This window comes from Periophthalmus magnuspinnatus, chromosome 2 (genome assembly GCF_009829125.3).
Source record: "Periophthalmus magnuspinnatus isolate fPerMag1 chromosome 2, fPerMag1.2.pri, whole genome shotgun sequence".
NCBI lineage: Eukaryota > Metazoa > Chordata > Actinopteri > Gobiiformes > Gobiidae > Periophthalmus > Periophthalmus magnuspinnatus.
The window spans coordinates 6,754,163-6,767,220 of NC_047127.1; the positions used below are offsets into that span (position 1 = coordinate 6,754,163).

Consider the following 13,058-nt stretch of genomic DNA (forward strand, 5'->3'; position numbering starts at 1 on the left):
GGCAAAGGGAACAGCCAATCCGGGTGGAACGGAGTGGCGGGAGCTAAAGTCCGGCTGGGTGTATTGATAAATTCTGCTACTTTGTCTTTTTGGTTTAGTTCACGTTAATATTTGCCGTTAAATGTGTAAATGTATTTAAAACAGATACATGAACTATATAAAATATGATGAATTTATATTATTTTCTTAGATAATAGTTTTTTTGGTGTACTATTTTGTTAATTTGCGGTGTTTGACCGTTGTAGACAAGGAAGCAGATTTCGGCACAACTTTCCGCTAATGTTTACACTAGGGGCCAAACAGACGCTATAGGTCAAATTAGCCATCAAGTATTTCATTTTTAGTGTTTTAAATTTTGAACACATATGCGCATTTATACAATATTTTAAGACCACACGAAAAAATAATTCATCATGTTGGGCGGGAAATCAGTCAACAGTGCGGACAAGGTGAGGACAATGTAATAAATGTGCTAATTAAGTTTTCTATTCTGTACATTAATTATCTTTTTTTTTATCTAGTCCATGAGACAAAAATATTTTTTTCTGTCCCAAATCTGTTTAATCTACTTATTCTGTCTAATGTTTATCATAACAACATGCTGTTATTGCTAGCTAAATTATATATGTGTTCAATATGGTTTTGTTACAATGCATTGGACATTAGTTTGGACATATTTCTTACAATCATAATATCAGTTCTTCTAATCACAATTTTTGGAGAGAACATTTGCATTAACTGAATAATAGATTTGGTATAGTGTTTGAAGACCTAAGCATTTGAAAGAGTAGTTTGTCTTGCAGGAGGGTTATGTCAGAGTGAGGAAGCGTGAGCTGGACAAACTCACCACAGAAGTGATGCAGCTGAGGGACTTCCTGCCCAAGGTCCTCAACGGGGAGCTCATGGAGATGCTCAACAAAGCCAAAGCTGCGCAAACAAGTAGAATTATCATTATTATTATTATTATTATTATTATTATTATTATCAATTGGTCAATTTATCCATATACATTGAATTCGTATTTTCAGGATTTTCACCAACCTGCAGATGTAAATTAGCATTTATGCTATAACCTGGCACCAGCATCTTTCCTATGACTTTTGTCTTGGTTAATGTATCTTATAATGTATGCTGCTGTTGGAATCCCCTCACAGTGTTGTGTTTGTGCCAGTGTCTGCAGTGAGGGAGCAGATGGCCCAGGAACAAGAGAGGCTGCGACAGGACTGCGCTCACCTCCAGAGTCGACTAGAAGCTTCACAGGCCGAATGTCAGAAGGAAAGAGAGGTCCCAAACTTTCTTTACCATACCATTTGCATTTATTAGCATGTTGTCAAAGCAGTGGACTGCAAAAACAGAATATCTGCATAGGTTAAAATTGACTTTTTTAAAGATACAGTATGTAACTTTCTGGAGATGGCACGCCACCTACATGATTCCATGGAAATAGAAAAAAACATACCTCTAAACATTCTCCATGGGGAAAAGTTTTATACCATACTGTGGAAGATCATAGCCAAAAGAACATTTTAGCAGGAGGAGGCCCTACTCCAGGCCAAATAAGAGCCAGGTTAGTGGAGATGCATGGGGGGAGATGCTCCCAGTAACAACACATGTTTTTCATTGCAGTAAACACACCATAATGAAAAAAAAACATGCTTTTATTTTAGTTTGTTTTTTTGTTAAAAAGTTACATACTGTGGCTTTAAAAAATATTAATCTTGTATAGTTTTGACTAGGCTGATTTAGTTTGTTGTCTTTGTTAGTTTGTTCATTTTGTTTTTACTGGTTTCAGCCTATTTTCATTCAGGGTTATCTTTCCATGAAGTAAGATTTTGTGGCTTATTTAGTTTTTACTTATTTAAAGTGTCTTTTTCAAAATGATTCCAAAGATAATAGTCAGATAATATGTGTGCACATTGTAGAATACAACATTCAGTATGTTAGAGGGTGACTTACTCTGATTTTAACTGGATTTCCAAACTGCGTGAAATTACCAATTAGGTAATTCAAATGTCTTCTCAGCATTAGCCAGCATACTTGCAGTATCAGAGTATGCATGTAAAGGGAGTGACTGACTGTATTTGACCACACAGTTGCCCATGTGTTTGTGCAGGAGAAGCTGTTGTTGCGGGAGCAGTTGTGGCAGAGTGGCACGGAGCTCCAGCAGCAGGCAGACTTCTGCTCCAGCCTGGGCTCAGCCTCCTGCTGTTTGCTGTGGAGCTGCTCTGCCAAGGAGGACATCATCACACTATGGCTGTCTGATGTGAGCAGACAGAGCTCATGTCTCCTCAGTTCAAAACAAAACTATGTTTTGTATTGCAATAGTGATATTATGATATTTTAGTTCAGTTAAATAAAAAAATGCACATACGTTCATTTAAAAAATTGGCTCAAAATAAAAACTAAGACCAACAATCTGCCTAATGACAACTAGGGCTGGAAATCACAGGGCTCCTCACAATTTCATGTATTAACAAAAATGACAAAAATCTCTCTCTATATACTGTTTTTTCATTATTATCTCAATAACAATATTCAGGCTGTTTTAACAGTTCATCAAAATGTGCTAAATGTGCCTATAAATGTCTTAAAATTAACCTCAAAAGTGCAGAATCATCACTTCATACCCTTGTTTGGGAGATTGCACCAGACATTTCTGCCTCCTTTTAAAGTTTTTTTTTTTTTTTAAGTTTTAATTTTAGACAATGTACTGTAATCAATATTCTAAACTTGTTTATCTTCAAACCACAACTACGATTTCCATTTTTCATTATATTTTCCACCTCTATTTATTTAGATTTTTATATATGTATGTGTGTATGAATGTATCTATACATTTATTTGATAGAGACAAGTTTGTACATTACATATGCAACATACCACAGCATTTATGACCTAGGCTAATTTGCAATGTCCATCCCTAGAAGAGCTTTTACATTCAAGGACAGTGCATAGAAAACATGTGTGATAAATGATGAACAATTGTCATAATTCCACAAAATGGTGTTCTTGCAATACTGTAACACTTGTTTATACAAACAATTTTAAACCATCCTACTTTGGCCAACCACTATTTGTTTTTATGATTAGGCAGTTATTTCAAATGATCCAAATAGTAAACATTGCAGCTATAATACACAACCACATTTGTTTTATCTATAATACTTCATAATACTTTAATCCCTTGTTCTATGTCACATCCTCAGCACGTGAAGCTCCAGTCCTTCCTGTTAGTGGCCGCTCAGACCCTGGAAAGTTTTGTCTGCTCTCTGGATGAAGACGTCAAAGTCCAGACCGAAGACCCCAACTCACAGGAACACACCTTTGTACTGGCGCTGGCTGGGACCATCACCAGTCAGTATCTATACATGTGGAGGAATATGCAATTGTTAACTAAATTTGTTGTATCATTTGTATAATAATTCATCAGATATTGCTGCAAATACCAATGGGCGGGACTTCCTGGCCAATTTTGCTCACGTGCTGTTGGACACTTTGATCCGACTGCTGGAGCTGATGAGGGCTGGAGCGTTTCCTAAACTCAAAGTGTATGTACCACTTAAATAACACAGAAAGTCATTTGTATTCTGTACTGGCTTTTTATACGTGTCAGTACTAGCCCAGTCTGAGTGAGGAGTTAAAGTCGTAACCTTGGTAACTGTGTGCAGGCTGATGCTGATGGCGTTGTACAATGTGAGCATCAGTATAAAGGGACTCAAGTACATGATGAAGAACCCCGGGCTGCTGTCTGTCACGCTGAACCTGCTTCAGGGTAAATGCAACACAAAACACTATAACACCCAGGCTAAATGTGCTCTTTTTAAAGCAAGAGAGGGGCCAGGGGTACTTAACTAAAAAAAATTGCAAAGTTGAAAAGGTTTTTGGTCCCCACATTTTGATCTCATCATGCGCTAATCCAGAAATGTTCCTCCATATTTTTAAAGACCATTCACCTCCACCAAACCCCTTTTGATCAGGCCAATTGCAAGACAATAATGTCTGTCTGCTTGTCTCCATTTACCTGGAAGGTTCCACAGTATGACATTAAACAGATCTAGCTCGCATAAAATGTATTACAGGTGTTTGTCTTGCTCAAACATACATTGAAAAACATGCATTCTTACCGTGACTGGGGTTGCTTCTCCACAGATCTGACCTGTAACTTCAACTTTTCACTTGCTTGCTACCTTAAAGATACACAAAAAATGTTCCATAATGCACCTTCAACTTTCCATAAATATAAATATAATATAACTAAAGTTATACAATGTGCAAACTCATTTATAAAGCCTGAAATGGGAGATAATACCTTTAAGTCAGTAATTCTTTAGTACCAGTTACCATTGTTTTTGCTCTATCGCACTGCCCTCCGGTGGCACAGACAGGGACTGGGAGGTGTGCTTGCACTCCTTGCGGCTGCTCCAGTCCCTGGTCTTGGAGGACGAGGCACTGCTGGTGCTCGGCCCGGCCGTGGTGGACCCAGAGCTGGAGGTACGGGTGAAGAAGCTGACATCCAGTGTGCAGCCCTGTGTGAGAGAAGCTGCACAGCAGACCCTGGAGGACCTGCAGGCAGCCTTTAAGGTACACACAACCATAAATTATTACATATCAGTTATTAGATATTCATTGTACTTGTATACACACATATAGTACAGCGAATTATGAGAGACACATGCAACATCCAACATCCAAACTCTAATGTTAATGTTAATGGTCCAGATTTTTTCCCATTTATTTGAGCAAAATGTGTCTTGCCCCGGTACAGATCTATAGTATAAGCAGCTCTTGAGGTCAAAATAAGTCAACTGTGTACTCTCTGGATCTATCTGGAAATTGTTTTATTGTTCGATAATCAGGCAAAGCAACAGCATCTCCATAGAGAGAAGATGCGATACACTCCACCAGAGTTTTATTTTTTAGATATAATGTTTTGAAATAAAATTGACAAAGATGCTGAAAAGCCATTATGAAAACTGTTGTTGAAAAGTATTGTTCAAATATAATCCTAACAATTGTCAGCAAAGATGAAGAGATATAATTAAATCACTTGAAAGAAACTACACAATTTCTACTACTAACTACTTTTCAAGGTGCAGATTTACTTTATTACCAAGTTACTAAGTAATAAAATATCTTGATTCTAAAATTCTTATACAATGCCTTTTCATATTTTTTTTTATTAACTTATTTTCTGTTTGTGTTTCAGAATCAGAAGTCTAAAGCCTCCAAGCGCTAAGGACATTTCAACACTTTCTCAACATCGTGCTTGTTTAAAATGGTTAAGGCTTCATATCTTTGCACTGTATCGTAATAACTACTTTTAGTTTTTCAGTTACCTGCTAAAATCTCTGTTCTTATTTAGACATTTCACAATTTGTTCATAATAAAATTCAAGAAAAGTCAACCCACACGAGGCAAAATTGTAATTAGTGAATATAGTTTAATATGACTTTCTAGGTGTCAAAGTCATGGCATTGGTTATAAACAGGACAAGGCTAGATTATAGATTACAATACAAATTAGTGAGGGTGCAAATTATTTTAAACATTTCACATTAACATTAAACTAAAGTATTTCCAAAACCAATGTTAGGTTCTATCAGATGTGTTTGTTATTTTTCTGCCCCTCACCATATGCAAATGTATAGATTTATGGGTACATAGATATACTCTTAGAAATTAAAGGGGAGAAGAGAGAAAAGAGGTTGTTGGCAGCCATCTTGAAGTAGTAAGGCTTTTTAAGAAGATGCAGCAGCGTTGGTCTTTTCGTCGTGGGTGACGGGGATGCTGCGATCGCCACGTCCGGCCTCGTTGCCCCCGGAAACCTTGGGCCCGTACACGGTCAGCATGCCATTAGCCGACAGGGTGCAGGTGATGGCTGTTTGGTTCACGTTGGAGGGGAGGCGGTAGCGGCGGTGGAACTGGCGGGAGACGAAACCGTGGTCGTCCTGGGAACCGCAAAAAAGGTTCAAAAGATAATATTAAAATTTTTATGTTTTAATTATTTTATGTTACAGTCACCTTTATTACTTCTTTGGTATTTCTGTTAAGGAGTGGACTCACAACTTGTAAACTTTGTTTGTTTACAGCTACTGTAACTTTTCTGATAGAGTGTAGAGATGTTATTACTTTGCCTTAAATGTTCCACTGTATGGCATTACAGTTCTTCCTTCAATTTATTCAATTATACATGTTTCTATTTCTTAAAAACCTGCATTTTTGCTGTTAGCGGGATCGCTTCTCCACATATTTGACCTGTTCCTGTCCGTGTCTCCCGCTTGTTTCCATGGAGATGGTTTTTGCCATACGGTGAAACATTTAAAGCAATACGAAAGACGAAAATCTTGAGATGGCCATAATTTTTTTTTTATCTTATAGTAATATTTATATGTGTAACCTGATCATATCTTTTTTTTTTTTTTTCATTTTACTTGATGTGAAAATAATCCATCTTTTCTTGTGTTTTCTGAATTGTGTCGACTCTGAACTGTATTGTGCAAACAGCAGTGGTAGCGGAGGTCTGACCTGTCTCTCCTCGTGCTTGCCCTGGATCTCCACATAGTCGTCGGTCACTCTCACGTTGAGCTCCTCTGGAGAGAAGTGCTTCACATCCAGGTGAACTGTGAACCTGTCCCTGTCGGACCACACCTGCACACAACACACACACAACACACACATGGTTATTCAAAGATGGATTTTTGATTATCTTTTATGAAACGGTTTAAGGTAAAGTAGATTCATAGAGATAACAATACAAACATTTGAGACCCACAATTCCATAAATATGTTCTAAATCATGCTAAATGCTAATACACAATTGTAAATTTTTAATACATAATAATTAGATCTGACCTTCAAAAGTTTAAAATATATTATAAAGATTTGTTGGTTTAAAGTTGGACTATGTAACTTTGTACGGTGTCCCACCCATCCACTTCTCTCCATGTAAGTGATTTTTCTTTGTCCAGAATGTTCCCAGTATGGCTTTAAACTTATCTATTTTGATGGAGACAGGCATGTTACAGGTTGATTCGTGTAGAGGCAACCCTTCTTAGATTAACAAAGCATGTTCATCCAGGTATTTTGGCCAATAAAAACACCTGTAATTGAATAAATACAAGTCAGATAAGTTTAATGCCATACTGTGCCACATTCAAGGCAAAGCAATAAATAACATCTCCATGGAGACAAGCAGATGGCAGACTCTCCACTGAAAAAGTTACAAGGTGCACATCAATAACGACTAGACCTTTGTCATCTAAATTTGACATTTTATTTTTGATGTTTACTCTGAGTTCATTTTCATTTTTAATATTGTATTCTAAGTAAAATTAGGCAAACCTCTTGATTTAAAAGTGTACTAACTAAAAATCAAAATAAAAAAATATTACAAGTTCGATTTGCGTTACCTCAGACATCCCGGAGTTGTTGAAGTCCCAGAAGTTGCGGAACAGCGCCTGCCTGTAGTATGGGCTGATGGTGGACGCTGCGTAGGGGAGGAGGTCATGGTCAAACAGCCCCTCTCCAAAGAACTGGTCAAAGAGTCTCGCAGGGCCCAGTCCACGTCTGAACCACGGGTGCTGGATCGAGATGTCCATGGTGAAGATCTGGAGATGTTTCAAATCAGTAGGAAGTCAGTTTAGAAGGTAAATTTTGAATGAGAAATCAACTGTTTGGACCACTTCGCATTGGCTTTTATACCTGAGGGGTGTGACCAGGATCCCTCTGGAATGGCATTATCTCATGGTTCTTTGTCCTGTCAGCAGAATCGCAGCTCAGGGTGGGTCAATGGGATGCCATGCCACCCATCCACCATCTCTCCCTCCCACCCTCTCTCCATCCCACCAGACAGACAGAGAGGCATGCCAAAACAAACCGCCCGAGGATGCACAAGCCGGGGGTATCAGACAGGAACAGTGAGGGTAAAGATGCGTTCACTCGTGGTTCTCACTTTACACTCTCAGTTGATCTAGGTGCCCATTTTACTTTATACTGTTTTTGTATTGTTTAGGAATCGTGTTAGAATGACTCGAAATAGCCTGTTAGAGGAACCACCAAAGACAGTGTTCTTTTTCCCAGCTAAAATATTTTGGCGTAGTTTTATGTCCTATTTTTGCTGTATAAAACTACGGATATTTTTGTCGAATAATAAAAATTTACTTAACAAAAGGAATGAATGGAGACTAGAAATTCCACTTTTCAATCCCAGAGCTCCAAACCAGACCAGAAACAAACTCAACATCCAAGACCACATCTGTACATGTCCCATGAAAAAATGCAATACCATTTATTTTTCTTCTTTCAGACCAAGTTTTAGTTTGTTTTTATACCCGACAGTTTCAACTGCTCACTAGTGGACTTTCTCAGAGTGGTTGCGTGATGTTGCTGTGACGTGTCCGATCAGCTGATTTAAACATGTTTTGGCATTGGCCGTGTCCCAATTCACCAAATGCACCCTTTGAAGGGTCCCTTCGAAGTACTCTTCAAAGTGTAGTTTGAAGGTTCCAGACGAGAATGTGCCCTCCTCAGTGTAGCTGCCATCTTGCTGAAGTGGGACAGGCCTACACCACGGACCGCACTTGTACCGCTGTCTTTGAGTGTACGATACGTACATTACGTACATTATTTTTAATGATTTATTATTTAATAGAAGAAAAGTCAAGATGTCGTCGTCGCAGCTGTTTCTTTCTGTTTAGATTGAATATCAATAGGCAAATATAAGTTTTGAGGTGATTTTTTCTCAATTGTAGCTACTTCATAACTTTAACAAAATATACCTTGTAAAAACTTAATAACAGAGACAGAGGTAACAATATAATTTTGACATTCATAGTCTAGAAACCAGAGAACACTGATTAGTTGTACATAAAGTGGGATATTGCAGTTTAACGATTCGGTATTTTGGCCAGTGGCTACACCACTTTAATAACAGTAGAGGGCATTTACTAACTTACTAACATGAAGGTAAATGACACGGGCCACTAGGGGGCGCAGACCTATGGAATGTACCGGAACTCATGAAGATTTTGTGCACGTCTCAGGACTCTCTTCTGTCCTTTCTGGAGAGTCCATTGCTTTATTGTTCACATTACCTGTGTGGAACTCATTAAACTCTTCTGACTTTATGTTTCTGTCTCTTGGTCTTTGACGCTTACAATAGAAACGAACATTCTTACATTATTCTTATTGCAATAATAATTTCTAATGATAATAATGTTTTCTTATTGTGTAGCAACAACTGCACATTCCTTTATTCCATGTAACTCTCCTCCTCCTTTTTAATCATCTAACACACGGCCTGTACATATCTTTATTCAGATCTAACAGTTTCATGTCGCACTGTTGTACGTCCGATCTCCATGGAAACGGTAAAAAGGGCAGGGCAGGTTTGTCGGGCGCATTCAGTAGGGTGCGTTGAAATGGGACAGCCCTTGTCGCACCGGAAATTGCATAACTGCCCTTCGATGCACACTTCCAATGGTGATTCTAAGGCCAGTTTGGCGAATTGGGACACAGCCATTGTCTTCCTACAGGTGGAGGCAGGATGACAGCGCCATCTGCAGTCCGACTTCTTCAGGACAGTAGAGAGAGTAACAAGGTCCCCTCATCCCGGTTTAAAGTCCCGTGGGCACGTTTCTGTATTTTGATTACCTCCTTAATCCAGCGATGATGTTTGTTGTCCTCTATCTCGATGATGTTTGCTCTGTCCCAGTCCATAATGTAGTTTTCTCTTTTACCACAGTCAGAAAAGGCCCATTTGAGTTACTCCTGTTCTGCTTTATGTTCTGTTGCTCATGTGCATGCCTTTGCTGTTTCCTTTTCACATTCTGTCCTATGTTCCTTGTACTGAATGCTGTACCTGTTTCCCCAGTGTATGTTTTACTGCAAGACATGCAGAGTATTTTGTTTATGACATTGCATTTGTGCTCCGGTTCTATTTCATCGTCTCCACCGGTAGGAAGACAACGCCAAGACAACGCTTTTAAATCAGCTGACCGGACACGTCACAGCAACATCACGTGACCACTCTGAGGAAGACTGCTAGAAAGCAGTCGAAACTGTCAGGTATGAAAACAAACTAAACCTAGGTCAGAAAAAAAGAATCTATTAAAATAAATTAACGGATCAGAGTTAGAATAATAAATATATTTTCTAGTTGGCTAAAACTTATGGATTCAGTCGACTTAATTAGCATTTCAACAAAACACTTGTGTTGAATAAAACTAGACTAGAACAACAAGGATTTGATTAACTAAATCTTGACCTGAGCTAAGCATTATTTTCATAAAAAGAATAAAATTAAAATTTCATCATGCTTCATCAGCATAAAACACATTTAATGTAGCGTGTTTTTTTTTTTTTTTTTTTTTTTTTTTTCAGATGCCTTTCCTATTGCAAGAAATACATATGAGTACTGCCTATGACTCAATTGGGCAATGTGGGTGAAGTCTTTTGCCCATGGACACAACAATAATATGCACTCTGGCTCAGGTTTGCCCTCCTGTTGGTGGAGACAGGTGCTTAACCACATTAATCTCAGGATTTAGGGAGTTTAATCCCTAAAATAAAAACATATTATTGATCAACTGGAGTAGCTAAGGAATGTGTGTATGTTTGCTAAGATGTGCACTCCTCTGGCATTAGGTTAACCCCAGTGAGCTTTGATCCTTCAGTGTGAAGCTTATCCACTCTCCCAGCGCTGCGGTCCAGGCATATGGCTCCAGGCGGGGGTCAGTCCTGCTGGGTGTGACCGACCGGACATGGGTGCCATGGGTGCTGTGGGCTCGGGGTTAGCCCTGGCCCAGGTTCAGCACAGTCAGCTCTCTGGGGGTTAGGGAGAGCCAGACGCACACAAAGGATGGAGCGGTGAAAGGCTGTTGTCACGGTAACCAGCGTGTTTGGAAGAACAGGTTAGGTGGATGGGTCAAGAGGGCACTGCTTTCATAACATATAGAGTGCCAAATTATTATGTACAGTGTAGGGTCAATATTATGTGCTCTACAAAGAACAAGATATACAGTTTCTTAAAGCGTCTGAACCTTTTTTTGTGTGTGTATCAAAAATAAAGGCACATTTTTTCATTATGGATGTGTTAATTGCGCATAAAAACGTTGAAAAACATGCCTTAATGTGAGCAAGCTTGCATTGCCACAAACCTGATTCTTATTTGGCGTGGTAAAGGGCCGCCTGCTTTTTTCTTTGTAGATGTTGTTCGTTTGGCTATAATCTTCCACAGTATGCCATAAAACTATTCTATCTCCACGAACGGAGAATGGCTTTTTGACTTTCTATTTCACTTTAAACCACTACAAACTGAACTGCATGTGATTCTTCTATTGATTTATTTATTTATTGTTGTTGTAAATTAACATTTTCATTTGAACATTTGTTGGCTATAAATGTGCAGAGCCAACAGAATTGCTATGAGATCTTTTTTTCCATATGAAGTGGTCATTGCGATTGCTGTGTTTTGATGTAGGCCATTGTATGCATCACGTGAAGGTTAAGAATAGCCTATAAATATTCAAATGCTCCCATAATGTAGTTTTCTGTCCATCACAGTGAGGTTTTAGTGAGCCATTCATCATTGTCAACATTGTCTGTTGTGCCCCATAAAAATATGTGTGTTGGGGTGTGTGTGTGTGGGTGTGTGTGTGTGTGTGTGTGTGAACCAGTAAACCATTGGCGATTCTCAGTGTTGCTAAACTGTTTAATATTATAGAGCAAATTATCCGTGTCTCTGGCGTCCTCTCACGGTGGATTTTGGTATAGCAGGGAAAGAGGGGGCGGGGTCAGAGAGAACTCCCTGATAATTTCCTGCAACATTTGCAACATCTGTGAACACGAGCCAAACGCGGACACTACCTGGACTTGCCCCGTCTCTTTTTATAGTTATTATTTTGTGTTGTATCAGATTGAGAGTCAGGACGGGACAGCACTGAGCCTCCACCTCCGAGATCAGACTGGACCGTGCGTAACAGGGGCGCCATATGGATGGGGCTGGTCACCTTTGAGCGCACCACTCCAGACGCACGGGACTGCTGCTTGGCCGAAGCCGCGGAGAGGACTCAGAGGACGCAGGGATGATGAGGGACTGCGGCGCACCGGCTGTGGAGCGGCTCGGGCTGGAGGACGTGGCCGAGGAGGAGGACGCGCTGACCGGGGAGAGTTCTTCCATGAGCGCCCTGAAGCCCGGAAGCTACTGTCAGGTGGGAAGAAGCGCGGAGGTAGGCGTTTGCTCAACTTTGTCAACCACCTGTCCACGCATGGGGCTACTTCCCTGAGGGTCAACAGTGTAGGTACAGAGCAGAACACTTTTAGATCTAAACTGACCTTTAAAAAGACGCTGAATCAAACTGTTACCGAGTTCTGAGAATAGTTGAAAAAGTGGATTGAGCTGCCTGCTAAGACTTGGTAGTAATAACCAAAGATGGCTTCTGCAGATGGAAGTTGCATAGCTGAAGAACCTTTTTGGGTTTAAAATGATTTGACATTTCTGATCAGATATGTAGGCTAATGAAATTATAATACTCAAGATACATTTCTATTGGTTGGCTTAAAGGGCCCATATTACACTATTTTCTAATCTATGGTATAATGTTGTTTCTTCATCAAAAACCTATCCAGGGTTTTGTTTCATTTACACAGGTTTAACACACAAATCCTGCATATTTAGGGTGTGTTCTTCTCTCAACCTGAAAACACTCTGTTCCACCTTATGATGTCATGTGGTAATACAGGAAGTGCTCCACTGTGTTTTTAAACTACGTACACCTTCACTTGAACTATTTGGATAATTTCAAGAATGTTTCCTGAAACTGACAGTCTACTGAACAAAAGGTAAAAGGTTAACTTGAAAACTACTGCGTCATGACATCACAAGGTGGAACAGAGCGTTTTGAGCTGTGAAGATGTAGACGGACTAATAATAAAGGGTTACTCAGACATGTGTGAATGAAACAAAACACAAGGTAACAACATTCTAACATGGTTTAAAGCTCACAAGAGTCAATTTTGTGTAATATAGGACATTTAACGTTACATAACCTGTTCAGTCAA

At 39.4% G+C, this 13,058-nt stretch overlaps 4 protein-coding genes across 5 annotated transcripts in view; 2 read left to right on the plus strand and 2 right to left on the minus strand.

Annotated features, from left to right (window-relative positions):
* Positions 1–13,058, minus strand: part of atg3 (autophagy related 3) — a 257,779-nt gene that overhangs the window by 82,729 nt on the left and 161,992 nt on the right. The window lies entirely within an intron of this gene.
* Positions 414–5,278, plus strand: hsf2bp (heat shock transcription factor 2 binding protein). Its single transcript, XM_055228623.1, has 9 exons — positions 414–449; positions 804–939; positions 1,181–1,284; positions 2,114–2,263; positions 3,207–3,354; positions 3,431–3,548; positions 3,669–3,772; positions 4,382–4,581; positions 5,213–5,278. The coding sequence occupies exons 1-9, from the start codon at positions 414–416 to the stop codon at positions 5,234–5,236; spliced, it is 1,020 nt and encodes a 339-aa protein (XP_055084598.1). The 3' UTR covers positions 5,237–5,278.
* cryaa (crystallin, alpha A) lies at positions 5,421–7,819 on the minus strand. Its single transcript, XM_033979673.2, has 4 exons — positions 7,701–7,819; positions 7,409–7,606; positions 6,525–6,647; positions 5,421–5,947 (listed from the first exon to the last, which is right to left on the minus strand). Exons 1-4 carry the CDS (start codon positions 7,734–7,736, stop codon positions 5,738–5,740), a joined length of 567 nt encoding a protein of 188 aa, XP_033835564.1. The 5' UTR covers positions 7,737–7,819; the 3' UTR covers positions 5,421–5,737.
* LOC117384771 (diacylglycerol kinase zeta-like) overlaps positions 11,850–13,058 on the plus strand; it is a 106,412-nt gene continuing 105,203 nt past the window's right edge. For both annotated transcript variants that reach the window (XM_055227524.1, XM_055227526.1), the window contains exon 1: positions 11,850–12,226. In XM_055227524.1, coding sequence (XP_055083499.1) covers positions 12,083–12,226 — 144 coding nt within the window. In that variant the 5' untranslated portion in view covers positions 11,850–12,082. The remainder of the gene's footprint in view (positions 12,227–13,058) is intronic.

Bases quoted from the DNA above. Each gene is read 5' to 3' on its own strand.
- cryaa (XM_033979673.2), bottom strand. From the start codon at position 7,736: ATGCCATTCCAGAGGGATCCTGGTCACACCCCTCAG. The intron at 7,607-7,700 runs GTATAAAAGCCA...AAACATCTCCAG, and splicing joins ATCCTGGTCACACCCCTCAG to ATCTTCACCATGGACATCTC. The intron at 5,948-6,524 runs GTCAGACCTCCG...TGCGGTTCCCAG, and splicing joins GCAAGCACGAGGAGAGACAG to GACGACCACGGTTTCGTCTC.
- hsf2bp (XM_055228623.1), top strand. From the start codon at position 414: ATGTTGGGCGGGAAATCAGTCAACAGTGCGGACAAG. The intron at 2,264-3,206 runs GTGAGCAGACAG...TCACATCCTCAG, and splicing joins TCACACTATGGCTGTCTGAT to CACGTGAAGCTCCAGTCCTT. The intron at 4,582-5,212 runs GTACACACAACC...TTTCAGAATCAG, and splicing joins ACCTGCAGGCAGCCTTTAAG to AAGTCTAAAGCCTCCAAGCG.